The sequence below is a fragment of the Phycodurus eques genome, chromosome 2, assembly GCF_024500275.1.
Source record: "Phycodurus eques isolate BA_2022a chromosome 2, UOR_Pequ_1.1, whole genome shotgun sequence".
NCBI lineage: Eukaryota > Metazoa > Chordata > Actinopteri > Syngnathiformes > Syngnathidae > Phycodurus > Phycodurus eques.
The window spans coordinates 42,844,050-42,865,773 of NC_084526.1; the positions used below are offsets into that span (position 1 = coordinate 42,844,050).

Genomic DNA, 21,724 nt, shown 5'->3' on the forward strand with positions numbered 1-21,724 from the left:
GGTAACAATATCTCAGTTTCTACTGTTGCGAAGAGCATTACCTTTGAGGAAGGGTCTTCCGTTGAGGAAGTCACCACGGTGGGAGAAGCCCGGACCACGAGGACAGAGCTGAGTATATTCCGGAGTACCTTTCTCCGGACATTCGTCGCACTCCGGGCCCCAGGCCACTCCCACTGAGCAACAACAAGCATCCACGCGATGTTTCCCTGAGATAGGAGCTCCACAGCGTTCATCCTCATGCGTTAGGTAGCATTGCTCTGTGCGCAAGTCTGGAATGAACAGGAAATTTGCAGGCACTTTATGACTCGACATGTAGGGTTTCAAAGAAACTTCAGGTATGGAAATGTGATACCGACCGATGCATGTTCTACCGCTGATATCAACAGTCATTCCGGGAGGGCACTGACAGAAAAAGGAGCCATGTGTGTTGACACACTTGCCGTTGATACACACTCCAGGAAAAACTTGACACTCGTCCACGTCTGAGGGAAACAATCGCGACATGAGGTCTAATTCTTGGTGGAATTATATTCAGATCTGGACCCAGTGTCGGTTACCTTCACACACATTTCCTCGGACTCTAGCGAGACCCTTACTACAGATAGGATCTGAGAATGAATGACACAAGGCAATTTGAGATGTTTTACTGAACTGAGCAAACTTTTATTCGCGGGCTTACCTTTTTCGCATTTGGCACAAGGGCTGTTCCAGGCCTCTCCGAGTGTGGCACAGCAGTGAGACTTGAGCGTAGCCCCGTTGATGTTGACTTCACAGCGGTCATTAATCATTTTCAGCCAGCAAGTGCTCTTAGTTGTCTCTAATTCAGCCGACAAATAAATATAAAATATCAATTTATATATAACAAGGTAGAAAGAAAGTGCATGTCAGTGATTTGAGTTCTGTAACTGCAACTCACTTACTTCAATTACAACTACCGGAGACAAATTCCTTGTGTGTTTTGGACATACTTGGCAAATAAAGATGATTCTGATTCTGATTCTGATTCTGATCTTTTTCCACCATTAATATAACCAACAACCTGTGCAAGTCAATTGACCAATCATATTCAAACTCATGCTAAATGGGAGTCAGCACACAGCTGCCACCTGTTAAAGTGCCTCTGATGAACCCTCAATACATTTCAGAAGTTCTGGTAGGCTTTTCCTGCCTTGTTTTTTTTTGCTTCCTAGCAGGAGGCTGAAGACTTTGTGCTAACGCTGAAAAAGTATACTTACCAATGCACTCAAGCCCAGAGCTGTCCAGCGAACTGCCCGTTGAACACAAGCAGACAAATGAGCCCTTGCTGTTCAGGCAGTCTGCGTTCACACAGGGACTAGACACGCATTCGTTCACATCTGCAAGTAACAACATGCCCAGAATGATCGATCGCGTATTTGCCCGTGGTAGGAAACATGCTGGTATTATTCAAACAGAATGCATCTCAGACCTTCGCAGATGTCTTTTTCTGGATTTAACGTGAATCCTTTAGGACACTGACAGGTGAAACTTCCAGGGGTGTTCCTGCAGAGGCCGTTATCGCACAACTGACTGTTTATCATACATTCGTCAATATCTGAGGAAAAACACACAAATGAGGATATTGCTCATGTGGGGGTTTTGATAGCCAACGTCTTCCGAGTGAAAAGCCAATGCACCTACCAATACAGTTTTTGCCAGTCAGGTCTACCTCAAAGCCTTCATTGCAGGTGCATTTGTAAGTTCTCAGCATGTTCTCACAAACGCCATTCTGGCATAAATCCGGGTCAAGGGCGCACTCGTTAATATCTGAGATGACAAAAAACAGCCACGAGTCGTTGTTGATTGATAGTAATAGTCAACATTATGGACCAACAATTATGAAACAACATTTTAGTTATCAAGACCAGCATACATATTCTTGATTCATGGGTAGAAATGTATCTAACTGTAATCTTTTGTTATATTTTTCACTGTCACTGTTAAGAGAACTTGAAAGATAGGAAAACCTTTTCACAATTTTCTTGGCCAAGACTACCCCCATCGGGAGGTATTAAAATAATAATAATAATAATAATAATCATACTATAATAACGGATTTATACAGCTGAGTCACAATAATAAAGAATAAACACAGTATTGCATACATACCTCTTGCATCTCCAGTTGTGCCGATGCCATTTGGACACAAAGCCAAGAACTCAGCTGCAACATAGCACACAGTTTTGGTGAGTAAAACCATTTTCTCAAATTCAAGACATTTAATACCATCTTATCCTCCATTTATAAGCTTTGTCATTTCGCCTGGATGGTGTATTAAGATGTCTCCTTAATGTGGTGCAGCGCTGGCTTCTGTACAGAGATTTGAATTGGTGAGACCAATTGAACGGAGAATTGATGAGAATTAGATGTGTGTGCATGTGTCATTTGTGAAACCAGTGTGTCCAAGCACGCCAAGTGTTTGAGCTACTGAGAGTCGAATAATTGTGTTTTGAATTAAGAGGGTGGGAGGTGACTCCATATGTGACTTGAATGTTCTTACCAGAGTTTTGCGGTGGACAGGGTTGGCACGGTTCCCCGTAGGAGTACTCGATGCTGGCACAGCAGCACTCGGATTTGGTCACAGCTCCAAATAAAGGCCGAACACATTGGCCACGCTTGTAACCGCCATAGCAAGAGCTGCGCATGTGTGTGTCTGTGTCGTATGGACATACCAAAAAGAATTAGTGTGTGAGGCAGAAGAATCTAAGAGAAGGCTCACAACAGAGCTGAGGAGGCAAGAGGGAGTAAACAACAGCAGCGGCAAAACATGCGGTTGTTCCCTCGCAATCATGTCCAGGGGTTTGAGGCATTCTCCTGCGCTGAAATCATCCTGGTGAGCGCTCACCCTGACCAAACAACAACACTTTACTTCCAAGACAACACGAGAGATGTCATTTGCGAGAAGACTGTAATTTAGGCCCGCGAAGCTATTAATCATATTCACGGCATGAGCGTCAACGGAGAATTGTGATTCACCGTGACATATTTCACTTTGCTTCTTCATGGTAAATTAGGTTATTGCTGAATTGATCAATAGCTATCGACACTGAAGATGTTTTTCATAACGCTCCAGATGTCGGGCGTTTTTTTTTCTTCTCCGCCTGCTACAATGGTTAATATCGCTATAAAGTGACTTTGGTGTCCTTACTAGAATTCAAATGTAGCACAGAAATGAAACTCTGTGGTCTTATAATAAGTGGCCAAACATTTTCACACATATAGTAGCAGTAAAATGACAAGTCTCTTACAATGCGTTTCTTCGTTTGATACCATTTTTGTTTTCATTGGATGCACGCTACGTGATTTTGGCATGTCACACGTGCTGCTCTGCTCATTAGCGTACAGTCTGTGTAATAAGTGGCTCAATGATACGAAATCATTTTTGCACATGGTTTTACTGTCCTCAACAAGTCATTCGATAGAACAGGTCATTTAGATGTCGTGCATTTTCTATTTTCATTTTCCTGCTTGAATGTACATGTCTGCTTTCAGTTAATTTGTAAAAAGGTCTTGGAGCTCGACCAATATGCATTTCTAACAGCATAACATCCACTGAATACCATTGAAGTATAAAGTTCAGGCACCGCATGATGATACTCACTCACATGCAAGAGCAAAAACATTCATATTGAAAATTGAAAATACAGGTGATAAATCATCTCTACGAGTTGCAAGTCAAGAAGCACATTGTGCTAAAACTAAAAGAGACACAGGGGGATTTTCATTGGATTAACACCAAAGAGCCTCATCAGACTTGACCCGATGCTCACTCTATTTCATTAATTATACATTGTATTGATATCTTGTTCTCAATTAGAAGGAACTGCTACCATAATAAAACATGACTGTTGTTTGGCTCATGACTGTTCTTGATGAGGATGTTAAAAGATTAGCATGCCATTCTGTCCACAAGAAGCACAAGTACGATCCCTGAACATACTTTAGCAAAGTTCCTTACCGACACAGACCCGTCCATCCAGGCCAACTGCCATCCCTGACATGCATTCACAGCGGAAAGATCCCTCCGTGTTGACGCAGTGGCCGTTCATACACATACCTGGAGTCTCACACTCGTCAATGTCTGGAAGCACATAAACGCGAGTGGTTGGCCTTTGTTTCTGTTTTCCATTGGAGCAACTTGAAAATAATTGTGTTAATCAACTTTCTGTCAACACATGCAATTCTTTTGGGCAAATGAACAGATTTGTGATTCTCAGCAAGTTAAAAAACAAAACAAAACAAAACAAAACAAATAAACTCAGTTCAATCCATATCCAGCTGCTGCTTGGTGTATTGACTTTGAGTATAACTTGACTGATTGAAGGTTGTAGTGAAAGCTGCGGCCCTGATTCATTTCCAGAAACTCCCATCGCGGTCTTGAGCATATCACATTGATGATCGTGATAAATGATAATGCTGCAAGCGTGCAGATGGTTTTCGCTTTTCTGAGGGAGACAGTGACTCCAGGGACCCTTCTGACTCACGTTTCGTTAATGATCGCGTACGTCAGCACACTTCACACACACCCAATGACTTAACTAGGTCAGCATCTCCACACAAAAGGCCAAGGGAATAACATCACTTCAACTTATCGTTAAGGCTATTTGTTAACAATTCTAATCCTTGTGTTTGCTTTCTGTTTTGTAGTTAAGTGGGTACTGGGTGCAAAATTTGATGAGAGCGAGCCCATTAAATATATATTCCTCTCGAGCATAACTATTCGGTTTGGTTCAGTATGGTACCCAATGTATGTTTACGCAAAGTAGCTGCTACATCCATTGGTCATTTCCTGTAAAATGGCAAAAAAAAAAGTCTGTTTTGATGGCAAACTACATACTGTGTAGGATATTTTGTATTTTAATCGAGACAACAAACGGTTTCTGTTGGCCGTAACCACGCCGAAACACATCAAACTGCTGGTCTGCTCAACCACACTTCCGTGGCGGAAAGCAGAAGGTTGTTCCGAGCTCATACGATCACAAATCTAACAGCAGCCATGCTAGAATTGTGACTGACAGTCAGTGGGATAGGTTAGAAGCTGGTTTGGCTTGCGATATTTCACCAAACTAGGACTAAACCCGGCATTGAAACCAGTGGAATTCGTAGCAACAGATCAGCAGAATATTGCTAAACCTATCTACAACTGCCAGTTTGTGTTGTGACTGCGTAGAGCCACTGTTTTCGGATCTAGCGCTAACTGCTCAGTCGCTCAGAACCAGCGGGCTACGAAGCAGCGGCGATTCGTCGGCACCATCGATGTAACTCGTGCATTTTGCTCTACAGTCAAATGTTCATGTTTTACATCGGACTGCACCATTACAGTAACGCTTCAGCATCATCAGAATGGTTGACATGTACGCACATGTACTGTACATTGTGTATCTGCGTGCTGAGCTGTTCATTGTACTGTAGTTTTAAGGGTGGAGCAATGTGGTATTGTGGTATTTCTAGGCATTAATAATCACTTTTAGGGGAGGGACAATTATATATATATTATAATACAATATTCACGGTCGGGGTCAGGTCCTATCCCCCGCGAATAGCAGGGTTCTCTTTCACTGTATTGTCTAATATAATCCAATCGACATTCATGGAATCACATTTCATTTATGAGGCTAACAGCAGACTCACAAAAGTGGATGTGTGCATGTCTGTCTATTATCCGGTGATTAGAAAAGCTGCTTCGCTTCCATTTTACAACAAGTTCCTTTCCATGTACAAGTAGATGAGCATGTCTATGAAGGGCTGGCTGCGAGGGAACGTGAGAGCAGGCAGGCCCCAATGATCCACATGTCCAGCTGGGATGCTGCCAGGATGCTTAGGGATTTTTTTTTTTGTTGCCCTTAGGACACCCATAACAGAAATTCTAACATAGCAGGCATGGGGCCAAGTACTCCAAATGACATACGGGCCAAAATGAGGAAAGGATTAGTATGTATCGGTGAGCGTAGAAGAATGTGACAAACTCACCTACACACATGCGCCCACTGGTATCGAGTAGGTAGCCGGGTTTACAGATACATTTGAAGCTGCCGTCCTCATTGATGCACAGTCCATTGAGACACATGTTTCGGATGAGACACTCGTCTTGGTCTGAGGACGGTCACAAACAAGTGGATAAATGCTATTGGTCCAACAGTGGCTCACCAAGTCATGACACTGATTTGGTTCACAAACGTCATAAAACCCGGCATGAAAAAAAAAAAAAAAGATAAAGGAAGATATGACAAACACAAAAACGCTTAATTTGGATTCAGATGGACAGTCATTAATTCGACAATATATCATTTGAACTCTTCAACTGCAATAAAATCTTCGTGCTTGCATGGGTGCTCATGCATCCGTTTTCCAGAAAGCTTGTCCTCGGGAGCCTATCCCAGCTGACTTCGGTCAGGAGCGGCGTAAAACCTTGGACTGGTCACCAGCCAATCGCAGGTGATGTAGTGTTTGTAGTGTAAATAAAAGATGAGCATTATTGTCTTTTCCAACGCATAATGTTTGATACAACACATGTATATCATGCGAGTGTGCTCATGTACATGTTGTAGTGAATTTGTCTACAATAAAGCAAAGCAAATGTACTTATATATCGCATTTCATGCACAAGGTAACTCAATGTGCTTTAAATGATTAAAAGCATTTAAAAACAAAGAAAAAACATTTAAAACAGAGAAACAAAGTAAGATTCTATTAAAACAGCATACAGCGCAAGAAATATCATTTAAAAGTGGAAATGCTCTAAAAAGCAGGGGGGGAAAACAAGAGTTTTTAACCTGGACATTCACACTTGGGGCTGACGTTCTGTTGGCAACGTATTCCATTTGTGTGCCGTATAATAGCTAAATGCTGCTTCACCATGTTTGCTTTGGACTTTGACCTGAGTCTGTCGATCTCAGGGCCCTACTGGGTTTATATTCCATAAGCATTTCTTTCATGTATTCAGGACCTAAGCAGTTTAGTGATTTAGAGACCAGTAGCAGAACTTTAAAATATATTCAAAATCTGACTGGAAGCCAGTGTAAAGACTTTAGAATTGGAGTAATATGCTCTGATCTCTTTGTTCTGGTCAGAACCCGAGTTGCAGCACTCTGAATGAGGTGGAGCTGTTTTTTGTGCTCTTTTTGGGGAGTGCAGTCAGAAGACCATTACAATAGTCAAGTCTACTGGAGATAAAAGCATGGATGAGCTTCTCCTGGTCTGCTTGACACATGCAGGCCTTCACTCTGGATATGTTCTTCAGATGGTAGAAGGCAGTTTTAGTCATTGATTTGATATGACTGTTGAAAGTCAGGTGTATCAGAACACGAAGGTTTCGGACTTGGTCTTTGGTCTTTAAAGAGAGTGACTCCAGGTATTTACTAACAGCAATCCTCTTTGCTTTATTGCCAAAAACAATTTAATCATGTACTTAAAACCAATGGAAACAAATAGGTGACTGCAACTTAGGAAATATGGTAACATTAGTTCTTTGGAAAAAGGTTGGACATGACATTAAATATAATATTTAGTAGTTAATAAGCCAAAACACACAACACCCTGGCATGAACAGTTGCTCATTATATTACTAAGTGGTCTTTAAATACCCTGTCTCTAAAAGTCAATGTGTCCTTTGGCATTGACTGAAAGAGAAGCATGGTCCATTAGACAGGAGTTCCATGCAAAAAAAAAAAAATTCAAAACATTTGTATTCCCTAAATGCAGATGTGTTGACTGACCTTGACAGTTTTTGCCATCAGTGGAGATCTCAAAGCCGGCATTGCAGACACAGTGGAAGCTGCCCTCTGTGTTCACACAGCGACCGTTGTTGCAGATACGACCATTGGCGACACACTCATCCAGGTCTGAAAAACAAGGCTGTCGTCAAATACAGTAAGTACATTCTAAGGTGATTTTGTGTGTGTGCGTGCAGGCGTGTGTGTGTGTAAGGGGCAGCCAGGGACATAATTCAGGTTTTACTCTCACGCATAACTGAAATCCTCTCTTAGTCACCAACTCCTTTCACACGTCATATTAGAATACACTCATACTATTCTGAAGTACACATTTAAGGAGTGTGAGAGCGTTTCTGTAGTGTGTATGAATAAGTAATGTGTGTGTGTGTGTGTGTGAGTGGGAAAAAAAAAATCTATAGTGCGTACGAGTGTGATTCAGTAGTGACAAGTGAATGTGAGATGTTTCATTAGTGTGTGCTCAAGTGTTCAGTCGTATGTGTTTGACTGAAAAAAATGTAGTATGTGTGAGAGCGTTACGTAAAATGCGTGTCAGCATTTAAGTGGCGTATGTGAGCGAACGACATTTCAGTAGTGCATGTGACACCATTGCAGCAGTGTCAATGTGAGAGTTTCAGTTATGTGTGAGAAAAGAAATGAGTAGTGTGTGTGAGATCACTTGAGTAGCCCGTGAGAGCGTTTCAGTTGTGTGTGTGTGAGAGCGTTTCAGTTGTGTGAGTGAGAAAGCTTATCCTGAATGAATGTCCACGTGTGAGTCAGTCACCTCGGCACTCAGTCTTGGTTGCGGTGGATTGGAATCCCACGGGACATCGACACATGTAGGACCCGGGAGTGTTCACACACTCTCCGTGCGCACAAGGACTTCTTTCACATTCATCCTCATCTGGAGCGTACAAATCAATGTCATGAAACCATTTCGCCATCGTCTCTCTTCTCTGCAACCTGCAGTGACTTACCGATGCACACATTTCTCCCATCCAATGTGAAGCCCATGTTGCACTCACAGCGGTAATTAACGCCCGGCAAGGGGATACATCGGCCATTCGGGCAGAGGTTGCGATAGGCCTGGCAAATGTTGGTGATATTCTGCGTTTGGATGATGACTGGACCTGACACAAATAGGCATGAATGTATCATATTGTTGTCAATTGCTTAATCCTTCATAATGTTCCTTTTGGTAGTGTACAGTTGATTATGAAGGTCATAGTGTTCATTCAACTTTTTTTAAATCAGTAGTGTGATATGTTGTTTTTTTAAGTCAAAATTCACATGACGAATTTCCAATAAATTGCTGTAATGTGATGATGAAAAGAAAGGGCAAGTATATGCAATGAGGCTTCAAAATTGTGAAAATCATGCTATTGTCTCCACTCGCAAACATTGTGGTCCCCGTTGAAAAATGACTACTACTTTGTCGAGCGACTTTCTTATGCTTCCACATCCTTAAATGTAGCTAGCTAACTGAACGCTGTAGTGGTAGAAAACAGACTTAGTGATAATTAGTACTTAGCTCGCAAATAAGTCATATAACCAATGATGCGAACAAAGGCACTTGTGTTCTTACATAGAGTGGGACAGGGAACTCATGCTGGACTTTTTTTGTTTTATTTCAAATAAAGTCAAAATAGAGTGATACCATTCAATGTTTTAACTTTTTCTGAACTTTTTTTGTGCGAGCAATGGTTTTAATTTATCATTCCAATGCGCAGCAGGCAATACAAAAAATGTACACCAGCCGCAGATGGAGTTTGGACACCTCTGATGAAGTGGCATTGTTGAATGGCCTAAATCATGTCTAATTCAGATAAGAATGTCTGGAAAAACTGTTTAGAAAAAAAACAAAAAACATGCAGGTTGGAAAAAAATTATGTTTTCCAACACAATGTTTTGGAATGAATGTTTTGCAATTTTTTCAAATGTTATTTGAATGGGTACGGACTTGGCTTATTTCAAAGTGTAAACATGCAAAGGCGAAATTGGCAGCGCACCTGGAGGAGGCTGTAACGGTAGTTGTCCTGGAAACTCGCCTTGGATTGGGCCTTGACCGGGAGTTCGACCCGGTGTTATAGGTGGGTATTGACCCGGAGTCCATTCTGGAATTGGTCCTGGGCCCCGGCCAGGAGTACGGCCTGGGACATATGTGTAGATGCCTGGAAACTCTGGGCCCCCTGGTCCACGTCCAGGTATGGGTCCCCCACCGATGGTATCGGTTAACTGGACGCACAGTTTCTGGTACTCTTCTAAAGTAAGATGTAAGTCAATGGCTTCGCTGAGCATCAAGACATGAGGGCACATGAAAGCGAGACATGTTTGTGCTTCATCCTACCTGCTCCGCGAATGGGGCACATTTTGGGGGTGGAGCCATCGGACCAGCATCGCCCGCTATCACAGCAACATTGCATTTTTGTCAAGGGCTGTGAATTTTGGTTGGCACAGCGCCCGTTCAGCAGGCTGGCGAAACAGAAACCGCTACGAGCGTCTGTGGGAAACCACATGACAGAAATTCAGTGGGAGCGATGGGACGTGCCGTTTGTCGTCAGCATGGTGAGGAACAGGCAAAATCAAAAAATGTTTCACATTTTCCGTCCTTTGCGAGATGGAGTCCACTGTCAACAGTTCCTGGCACTGGAGAGCCGAATGACTAACACTGAGGTTCTAGTTAACATAAATATATCACTTTTGCTTTCACACCCAGACCCGACAGTCTTCATGTGGTGAGGTTTGACTCGGGAACATGTGCTTGATCCAAACGTAGGAATCAAACCAAAATGTGTGGCGTAACTAGAGAGAAAGCCTCAGACATTCCCTCCACAAAACATCCTCTCGTGGGGGAGTAGCATGAATGTCTGTTTTCATACTATATATTTGTGTGTGTGTGTGTGTGTGCGTGCGTGCGTGCGTGTGTGTGTGTGTGTGTGCGTGCGTGTGTACGTGTGTGTGTGCGTGTGTGTGTATGCATTTTGTATTTTTTGGACCACTCTAACCCAAATTCCTGAATGGTGTGTTTTGGGTCAAAGTGAGGTAAGCGTGAGATCGTTAGTTTTCTCTTGTGATTATTGATTTTATATGTAAAATTTTGTGCAACCCTACGATGATTAAAAACAAAGGAAAACGTTTTCCCTTGCCCGGACGCGAGTCACCGAGGCCCCCCTCTGGAGCCAGGCCTGGAGGTGGGGCTCAAAGGCGAGCACTTGGTGGCCGGGCCTGCACCCATGGGGCCCGGCCGGGCACAGCCCAAAAGGGTAACGTGAGTCCCCCTTCCCATGGGCCCACCACCTGTGGGAAGTGCCATAGGGGTCGGGTGCATTGTGAGCTGGGCGGTGGCCGAAGGCGGGGACCTTGGCGATCCGATCCCCGGCTACAGAAGCTGTCTCTAGGGACGTGGAATGTCACCTCTCTGGCTGGGAAGGAGCCCGAGCTGGTGTGTGAGGTCGAGAAGTTCCGACTAGATATAGTCGGACTCGCCTCCACACACGGCTCGGGCTCTGTTACCAGTCCTCTCGAGAGAGGTTGGACTCTCTTCCACTCTGGAGTTTTCCACGGTGAGAGGCGCCGAGCAGGTGTGGGTATACTTATTGCCCCCCGGCTCGGCGCCTGTACGTTGCGGTTCACCCCGGTGGATGAGAGAGTAGCCACCCTCCGCCTTCGGGTGGGGGGACGGGTCCTGACTGTTGTTTGTGCCTATGCACCAAACAGCAGTTCAGAGTACCCACCCTTTTTGGAGTCCTGGGAGGGGGTGCTGGAGAGCGCTCCCGCTGGGGACTCCATCGTTCTGCTGGGGCACTTCAATGCTCACGTGGGCAATGACAGTGAGACCTGCAAGGGCGTGATTGGAAGGAACGGCACCCCCGATCAGAACCCGAGCGGTGTTCTGTTATTGGACTTCTGTGCTCACCACGGATTGTCCATAACAAACATCATGTTCAAGCATGAGGGTGACCACACGTGCACTTGGCACCAGGACACCCTAGGTCGCAATTCGATGATCGATTTTGTGTTCGTGTCATCTGACTTGCGGCCGTATGTCTTGGACACTCGGGTGAAGAGAGGGGCGGCGCTGTCAACTGATTACCAAGAAAACCCAAGCAATCACAAGCAGAACACGCAAACTCCACACAAGAGCCCGGATTTAAACCCCCAACATCTGAACTGTGAGACAGATGAACTAACCACTGAATTACTTGGAAACTACATTGTGTGGTATGTGCACACCTCTTTAAAGGATAATATACTTCCTGCTACCCTAATGTAAAAAAAATATAATATTTCATCTTACCTCTAAGAAAATACTGTGTGCATTGTAGGCTAAGGAGAGATATAGAAGTATCTGGATCACACAAGAATTTTAAGTCGGTCACCTCTTGCAGCTACAACATCAGTTACAAAAGGTTCCACTCATCTGGGAAAGCTTTCTACAAGATGGTGCACAGTCAAGCTGGAACAGTAAAAGGCATTTCCCCAAACCTTCCCAACAGAGTTAGAAGCACAGAATTATGGGACTGTTTTGGTAAGATGAAAAATCAAGATTGATTTAATGTTGTATAATTAATTAATTAATGGGTGTGCCCCAATACTTACAAGGCAGCCCATTGTTGAGGAACTAGAAAAAAAATGTTGACCTAAATTCTAACAGCTGGAATCTTGAACCAACATTCTTTCTCCAGCAAAAATAGACAACAAGAGAGATTTCGTGGAAACAAAATGATTCCCCTCAAGCTGTTTTTCTCATGTCATTTCTGGTTTAACCAAAAAAATACAACTGGACTATGACCACATGCTAGGTTAATGGCACCTAGGCCTGACAAATGGACTCACCTATACACCTGGAGCCATCCACCGAGACGTAGTATCCCTGAGGACATTTGCAGAAGTAGCTGCCTGCAGTGTTTGAGCATTCGCCAACGCCACAGATACCAGGAATGTTGGAACACTCATCAAGATCTAAGCAGAGAAGAGTGATTTTCCTTTCTTCAAAATCCTTTTCTGTTTGTTTGTTACAACTAAAAACTGGAATGTAATCATAACCATAGATGAAAGGGATTCAAATGGAAACTTGAATCTGTGACAGAATGACCGACCCAAGCATGTATTTGGCAAGAGGACATTGAATACTGGGGCTTGTGTTGCTGCTCCTCTTTTTGCACATTACTGCACACACTATATTGTAACACATTATTGTTTCACACATATATTACACTGTCCAGACGTTTTCCGGGAATTATTTTCGGCCATAAGATTGCCCATACGGTATTTTACTGTATGAACGCCACAAACTGCTCAATGCGTTTGCCTAGATTCCAGCCTGGAGTTGAAGTTGGTCTGGAATTTGCCATATTTGTGTCTTAATGAGCCCCAATTTTTTCACTGTCGCACTACCGGTCTTAGTGGAGGAGCCATAGAGTTACGAAGAGTTTTGCTCTGGTGGTTATCCATTACAAAAACAATTTAGCATTCCCGCCATGAGTGAAGTTTCCTCCAAACTACATGTGGATGTAATATTCAGATGGTTCAGCTTCACTGATGGGAAACAAATCTTTCAAGCACATTCAGAGTTACAAAAACTAAGTTTGGATCAAAGAACTGCAAGAATGGATGCGTCTTTGGTTTAACTGAACATATTTTAAGGCTTGCATGAGACAAAAACTCATATGTGTGGTCTCTCACAACGCAATCAGTTCACCACTCCAGGCATGAACTTAACCACAACTTCACAAATACCACACTTTCATGTTGTTAATTAAACTTTAAATTAAAGTCATTTTTGCTGTACCAAAGGTTGATTCTTACCTTCACATTTCTGTGAGATCTCATTGAATTTGTGACCGGCAGGACATTTACATTCAAAGGATCCCACTGTGTTGATACAGTTTCCTCCCTGGCAGCTGCCAGGGATTGCCTGGCACTCATCCACATCTGTACAAACACAATACATTTATCATTAATGGTCACTCTCGCATATACTGTACACACACAGTTCACACAATATAGGTACACAGATTCATTTCCAGTCTAAAAAAAGGAGAAAAAGATGCTAAATGCTAAAGAAGGATTATTCAGTCTGGTTCAGACTCTTGAGCGTGACAAAGGAAATGAAGGAAAACTAGAGAGGAACGTTTCCCACTGGGAGAACATAGACTGAAGCCAAGTCAGTGGAGGAAGCGGTAGAAACGGAGACACTGGGCCTCTTCCAATTCAGTTTTTTGCCTATGAACTTTCCTTTCCTTTCCTTTCCTTTCCTTTCCTATCCCAGCGAGATGACCCGGAAGTACTTGGAGGAAATGTTGCTTCGGAAAGGTGCCTTGATGCAACCTTTAACCCACCTTTAGCAAAGGTTACTCCTGACCAGCCTTTATGAAAGGAGATACAGAATTTGTTACCAACAATCGTTTGTGGAAGCAATATCTAAAACCAGGCCAGTGAACAAGTTTACCGACTCTATGTGAAGATTGTCGAGGGTTTTACGGTGGAGGCTTTTGTCAGCAATACTACGTCACGTGATGACGCTGGCTAGGAATAGTGGAGTCGAATGAATTTTAAACGTCTTAAAAAAAAAAACCTCTTTTCCCATGTTCAAAATGAAACTAACTTTGCACCTCACCTTGACCCAGTGACGTTTTCCACAAAGGTTAAGGAAAGACGGTATCAAGGTTAAGAGATCTGACTTTCCAAAGACGCCCAATACGTAATATTTAAACAACAGTTCAATTCTGTCTTGTGAATTTGGTTGTAGTTTGTACTGATGTACTTCATCATTCTAAGAGCTGTTTCCGATACTTTGGTGACCGTATTCAGCTTTATGAGACGGCTAACCCAGTACAAACACTTCAGGGTATGATGGAGTGCAATTTTATACCACTACAAATTATGACCACACAATCCATTCATGGATTTTATAAACTATACCGTTCAGGGTTAAGGACGTCGACCAGATGACTCCCAGCCTGAACAGCTCACCAATCACAAGGCAGACACATTGAGACAGACAAACGTTCGGACGATTTAGAGCCTTCAATTACCGTACTCTAAAATGCACATTTCTGGACTGTAAAGACCAAGTACCCACACGAGCACAGGTGGAAACATTAATTCTACAAAGAAAGGCCCGAGCCTGAATTCAAACTGGCAAAAAAAATCTTTGCAAAGGCACGGTGTGATCCAGCATTCATTTGATTGTGAAAGTGTTCGTTGAGGGAATAGAATTGTATGAAACACAATGGGACCATGTGGGCTTCTGAGATTCTTAGAAATAAAGGTTGATTGTTTCTTTTTGCACATTTTTTCATATTATTAATTTTTAGTGTGTAACTGTTCTGGTTTGGCAGACTTCATTGCAGGTTTGGGACCTGATGCTGTTTGAGCGCACTCCAAGTTGCCTTGGGTCCTGGCTCGGGCGCTCATCTCCTGCGGAGGTTGAGATGTTGTTGGGTCTGGAGAAGGCCGCCAGGCCAAGGGACGCCGTTCCAGAAATGATCTCTCCCACATAGCACCGCCATTGACCCGTGTTACTGACTCTGACAGTCCCAGCACAGCAGGGGACGGTGGGCATTCCATACACATGTGGGAGGCATTGCCAGCCTCCCCAATTTAACCCAATTAGAACTAATCCTCTGAAGAGGGGACGCGGGTAGAGACGAGGGGTGACAGACGGAGAGGATGAAGGCAGACGAGAAGGGTAATAAAATGCTGTAGAAGGGTCAGACAAGAGTGAAGTTGAACTTTTCTTGCAAAGCCGAAACAAGACAGAAAAAGAGATTTAGGTACAGACTTTACCTTGGCATGCTCCTGTGCGGTGGTTTGGTATGAAGCCTCTCCGGCATGGGTGAGGCTGGGCGGGGCACATTTCACAAGGGTGACCCCATGCCCGTCCCACTGTGGCACAACACAGAGTCTTTGTGCACACAATGCCAGTGAGCTGGCCTTGACACATCTGGTTGTTCACTGACGCAAAGCATGGACCTGTCCGATAGTCTGTGAAGGCAAAACAAGAGTGTAAATTGTGTACAATTGCGTACCAGAATGGCACTCAGTCAAGACCTCTGCCACATCTGAAGGTGGCATTACTGTAATGATCATTACAAAGAGGATATCATCTGCCATGTACAGTAAACCTTTTGCATTGGAGCACCATTCAGTCACTGCCGCACTTGCATGCAATGCAAGAAGACTGTAACGGGGAAATATTTGAATTCCTTGCCCTCTGCTCCTTGGTCTGCTTCTGCGCAACGGTAGAAAAGGGGTAGAACATTTCCAATAAAATGTTCAGAGTTTCGGGAGAATTTCAAATTGGAAACTTTCCATGGGAATTATGGGAACTAACTGGGAATTAAGGAAACTTAAGGTATCCTATTAAAGCAGTCATTTGTTTTGTCATAAGCAGGCAGCCATGGAAAAATCGATAACTCTTCTTGCTTCCATGCGAGGTGACAGTAACTTAATTGCTGCTTTTGTTTATTTTTTCACTCCACTCATGCGGTGGCGTATCTGAAGCTCGCTTGTAACTCAAAACAATATATCCACCAAACAACGGTTCGCAACTCGAAAAACTTGTAAGGGTCAATCGTAAGTCAAGGTACCACTGTACTTACATGAAATCTAATTGTTTTTGTTAGGATGATGCTAAAATACAAACCACGTTTTAGTTCCCTATTAAGAGCCAACCTTCAATTTCGTAACCTCCTGGGTTTTTTCCGCCTATTTATTCCCATAAATTCCCATCAATACTCATGGAAAGTTTGCGACTTTGAAAATTCCCGGAATTTTGCAATCTACTCTGCACCAATATCCAGTGGTTTCGTCATCGGCCTATGTGCCACCCCAATGCAAGGTTAGGTACTTACTAACTAAAACAAAATATAAAGCGGTTCTCCGATCCTTCCGTAAAATTATTAAAGAAGTGACAAATATTTTAATGGAATCAAAGTTTACGTGAAGAAAAATGTTATTATATGTGATGAAAGTGGTTCACTGCAGAGATAATCAAGTATGTGTAATGTGTTTAAAGCAGATATGAAGAGAGTCTGGAAAATGTTTTTAATAGTGGTGTGGTTGACTACAATTAGTAATACTAACACTCCCTCGGAAAATATTAGACCAGTGAGACAAATAATTTTATTTTAGCTGAAGACTGAAAAGAAATTGGGTTTGATTCATGAAGATTCATCAGACAAAAAAAACAATAAAAAGGAATACATTTTTTTATTATTTGATTTGTAAGTTGATTTATTATCATTCCACTTTTAGGAATAGCCAGTCTAGGGAAAAGGGACTCGGTCCACATCCCAAAGGCTGCAGACTGACTGACAACACGTGTTCATGGAGCCCAGGAGGTGATTTCCACCACGCTAGAACTAAAGCTAAATAGCTTTCATTAAATATGAGCAACATTAAATATGAACATTCATTATCATTGAAAAGCTCATTCCCTTAATTCCAAAGTATGCATTCATTTATCTGCACACATCGCTCTCGCCCCAAACTTGCAAACCTACTTTGGATTGAACAGTATCAAACAATGCTATCAAACGAAAGGTTTGGCAGATGGTGAAACACAGCTAGGTGCAGCAAGAAAGAAAGTGTACCGAGGGGGTGGGGTGGATCTTGTCCCTCTATAAAGAATCTAAAAAAAATAAATTAAAAAAAATCACTTCCACATTTCACAGCAGACAACAGACAGCGAGAGAAAAGACGCAGACAAGTTCCAACAGTGCAGTTGTTTAAAACAAACGGGACATTGTGCATTCCCTGTGTGGACCGGGGCCCGGCCCAAGCACGTCACGTGCGCCGCAGCGTCCACGGTGTCTCTGCCTCTGGCAGCGAGTCTGTGTGAACCAGAACTGGGTCATCTCTGCTTCTCCCTGCCTCGCTCCCACCCTCATGCTCAGCCTCTACTGCAGACCTCCGCTTGCCATTATTCGACTACTGCCTCCTCCCAACCACAAGAGGAAACTAATATGTACAAGTATTAATTGTTGTTTAAAAAAAACAAAAAAAAAAACTTTCTGAAATAAAGTTACAGTATTTGTGTGTAAAGCAGAGGTGGGTAGTTTTAGATTTCATATTTTTGTTTCATTAAGTTAGTTAAGTAACTTTTGGGATAAATTGTACTTGTAATTGTAATGCAGCATACTGTACTTTTTTACTTTAGTATTTCTGTTAAGGAGAAATGATACTTTGACTCCCTTACATTTAGCTACATATCACATACTTATTATGGCGGCACGGTGGCCGACTGGTTAGAGCGTCAGCCTCACAGTTCTGAGGAGTTCTGAGGACCCGGGTACAATCCCCGGCCCCGACTCTGTGGAGTTTGCATGTTCTCCCCGTGCCTGCGTGGCTTTTCTCCGGGCACTCCGCTTTCCTCCCGCATCCCAAAAACATGCATTCATTGGAGACTCTAAATTGCCCGTAGGTGTGAATGTGAGTACGGATGGTTGTTTGTTTCTATGTGCCGGCGACCAGTTCGGGGTGTACCCCGCCTCGGCTGGCGACCAGTTCGGGGTGTACCCCGCCTCCTGCACGATGACAGCTGGGATAGGCTCCGGCACGCCCGCGACCCTCGTGAGGAGAAGCGGCTCAGAAAATGGACGGATGGATGACGTATTTATTATTGCTCGTGCAATCTATGTTGGCTTGCTGTTTGTTCGGGAGACTTAGGTTACACGACTCTTTCACCAGTTAAAAGGAGCCAGGCAGTGATTTGAGCGCACACATTTTCTACGGCGACACACAGAAGCAAAGTTGACAAAGTGATGAATTTAGGTGAAACTTGTCAGAAATCTCCATTTACCTTACAGATAGGCTCCAGCTCACGCATGACCCAAATGAGGAAATAACGGCTATCTCATTTGTGTCTTCCAAAAAATGTCGGAATTTCAGCCTACAAGAACTCCATTGGAGAAACATACAAGCCGCGCTGGGCAATATACAGTAGCATTAAGCTCGATTCGTTAATGCTCGATATGGAAAGGGGTTCATCAATTTTATTTTCGATATTTTTCACAAACCGACAAGATTTACAGGAGTTGCTCCGAGAGACTTCCGCAGCAGCACTTGCTGCACGGAGACAACATGGAGGAGAAGAGGGGAGGAGGCCAGAAATACTTCCCAAAAAAGGTCACGTAATGTGGATCATTTGAAAACAATCACAGTTTGCGAAACGTGTAAGACAGATGTTAAAATGAAGAAAGGAAACACTACAATAAATATATATATATATATATATATGTGTGTGTATATATCCATCCATCCATCCATTTTCAACACCGCTTATCCTGGTTAGGATCGCAGGGCGCTGGAGCCTATCCCAGCTGACGTCGGGCGAAAGGCGGACTACACCCTGAAATGGTCGCCAGTCAGTCGCAGGGCACATATAGACACGGACGACCATTCGCACTCACATTCACACTGGGAACTGAACCCACGCTGCCCGCACCAAAGTCAGGCAAGTGTGCCACTACACCATCAGTGACCATGTGTATGTGTGTGTATATATATATATATATATATATGTATATATATATATATATATATATACACACACACACACACACACAAACACACACACACACACACACACACATATATATATATATATATATATATATATATATACATACACACACACACACAGGGTGACTGAAAAGTAACTCCCTATTTTAAAACACTTCTAATTTATATTTATAATTTATAATGTAATATTTTTCTCATTTTTTTTGTGTATGTTCCATGATTAAAGGAGCAAGTCTATTCTACCAAACCAAGGACTTTGGAAGAACTTGAAGGGCGAATACGAGAAGTTATGTCTTCCATCCCACAAGAGTTCCTTGTGAAATCACTTCATGCGGTTCCCAGGCGGCTTGAGCAACTGGCGTCTAATGCTGGCGCCCATATCCAATTTGAAATCAAACTCCATGCAATACACTTTCTTCTCAAGTTCATTTCTTGTAAGAATTATAGTTCAGAAGTAAATTACAAGTACTTAAAAATAGGGAGTTACTTTTAAATCACCCGGAATATATATATATATACATAATCTTATTATATAGTTGATACCGCTCATCATCATCTAAATGGTAACTGACTTGCAGAATTAAAGATAGATAGAATTAAAGATTATAACTGCTTTCTTCCATATATAATTTGACAGGCCGTGCAAAATGTTTAACAATAAACTGTGAATAGAATTGTAATATGTCCCCCCATCCAGCCATTTTCCATCGTGCTTATCCTCACTAGGGCGCGCGCTAATTGAAGGAGCTGTGGCTACTTTTAGCATGACTAGATATGATGAGAAGAACTGTCATCTTAGTGTAGGGTTTTTATATTATTACCAATGTTTTCTATCTTATTACAAGTGTTACTGGGACAACACAAAAGCACAAGAGTAAGTGTTGAGTTGCGATGAACAGGGAGAGGCTGAAAGTTGGAGGGGAAAAGCGGTGGTGTCATTTCATCTGTCCCCTCTCTCTATAAAGTGTGTGCAGCTGGGGCGGGGGATCCGCCCATGGCCTGTTCAGCTGGGAGTGCACGCACGCACGCACGCACGCACACACACACACACACACACACACACGCACACACACACACACACACGCATACAGTCAATCCCGGCCCGCTCATCTGTAGTTTAGCCAACAGTGATCTCAAAACAGACCAGAACTTACAAGAATGCTGCTCTGTTTGTTTCACTGCTCTACTTTTGGAAATGTATTTCTAACTATTTGGAAAATTGTTCACACACTCTCGCAACGCGACTGTTTGGTAAACATGTACATGTGATGTTGAAGCGGGGGATTTATTTCTAACTCAAGGCAAGCCATTTAATGTCTGCACAAGTCCAGATTCCAGATATTTTGAACACAATAGAAATATCGGCCTCCCCAAGGACATGTGCGATTAATGCACAACAACAACAACCTTGCCAGGCAGGAAGTGGGTCCAAAATGTTCCTTGGATAAATTCCAAATCGCACCAAAACGTAAGAGCAACTATTCTGTAGCCACTCTTCGTTAATGTCAATGACTATGTTTATATGCATGATTTGTTATACAGAAACACCTCGGCCAAAACGAACTTATGACCACCTTCACATTACATTAATTGAATAGTTGTTAATGTAGTCGCAGTGGTGGATAATGTACTGCATCATACTGACCTGTTTGTAACATTTTCAACTTTGTTTACAGTGTCTCCCAAAAGTGAGTCCAGTAAACCCCCCCCCCCATCACAGACGGGGGTTGTGTTCCAGACCAAAACCGCAACAAGCGAAATCTGCGATATAGTATTACCCTTTTTCAGTACACCATAGGCATGTATTTATAGCATTTATAGCACTTCAATCTTTTTGTCTTTAAACACACAGTTAAAAAAATACAACACATTTAAACACATCTAATATATATATATATATATATATATATATATATATATTTTTTTGTAATTTTTTTTTTTGGGGTTGCTGAAAAAAATAAATAAATAAACCATCTAATACAACAATGTGATTACGGTATATTTCACATTGAAATATACCGTAATCCCCCACAATGTCACAGTTCACGCTTCGCGGTCTCGCTGTATCGCAACATTTTTTTGTATTATTACAATTGTTACTCTATATTTTTGATACTGTCCTTACTGTAAAATTTGTATTCTATCGTTTCATAAGATTACACAGAAGAAATGACACTTTATTGAAATGTAAAGTCGTCAGTATAAATTGACTGTCCTCTCAAAATGAACCAATGTCTAAACCGCTGGCAACAAAAGTAAGCACACCCTTGAATGAAAATGTTCCAAATGGGCCGAAAGTGTCAACATTTATTTAACATTCTAGCAGAGCATAATTTCCCATGAAAACATATCATAAAATGTTTACTCAACTGTGATGGATATGTTTATTTTTGTGAGAAACTGTAGGAACAAGAGTGTAAAAATATTTACATTCAGATCTCGGTATGATAGTGTACCTATTTGTTATA

General features: G+C 42.5%; 1 protein-coding gene across 2 annotated transcripts in view; it reads right to left on the reverse strand.

The window, feature by feature from the left end:
* fbn1 (fibrillin 1) overlaps positions 1-21,724 on the reverse strand; it is a 70,631-nt gene that overhangs the window by 38,309 nt on the left and 10,598 nt on the right. For both annotated transcript variants that reach the window (XM_061670876.1, XM_061670877.1), the window contains exons 7-25: positions 15,519-15,716; positions 13,536-13,661; positions 12,564-12,689; positions 10,075-10,227; positions 9,737-9,988; positions 8,705-8,857; positions 8,512-8,631; positions 7,734-7,859; positions 5,989-6,111; positions 3,977-4,099; positions 2,519-2,671; positions 2,128-2,181; positions 1,660-1,785; positions 1,448-1,573; positions 1,236-1,355; positions 680-817; positions 558-608; positions 357-482; positions 42-269 (exon numbers count right to left, since the gene is read on the reverse strand). In XM_061670876.1, the coding sequence (XP_061526860.1) occupies positions 42-269; positions 357-482; positions 558-608; positions 680-817; positions 1,236-1,355; positions 1,448-1,573; positions 1,660-1,785; positions 2,128-2,181; positions 2,519-2,671; positions 3,977-4,099; positions 5,989-6,111; positions 7,734-7,859; positions 8,512-8,631; positions 8,705-8,857; positions 9,737-9,988; positions 10,075-10,227; positions 12,564-12,689; positions 13,536-13,661; positions 15,519-15,716 (2,622 nt within the window). The remainder of the gene's footprint in view (positions 1-41; positions 270-356; positions 483-557; positions 609-679; positions 818-1,235; positions 1,356-1,447; positions 1,574-1,659; positions 1,786-2,127; positions 2,182-2,518; positions 2,672-3,976; positions 4,100-5,988; positions 6,112-7,733; positions 7,860-8,511; positions 8,632-8,704; positions 8,858-9,736; positions 9,989-10,074; positions 10,228-12,563; positions 12,690-13,535; positions 13,662-15,518; positions 15,717-21,724) is intronic.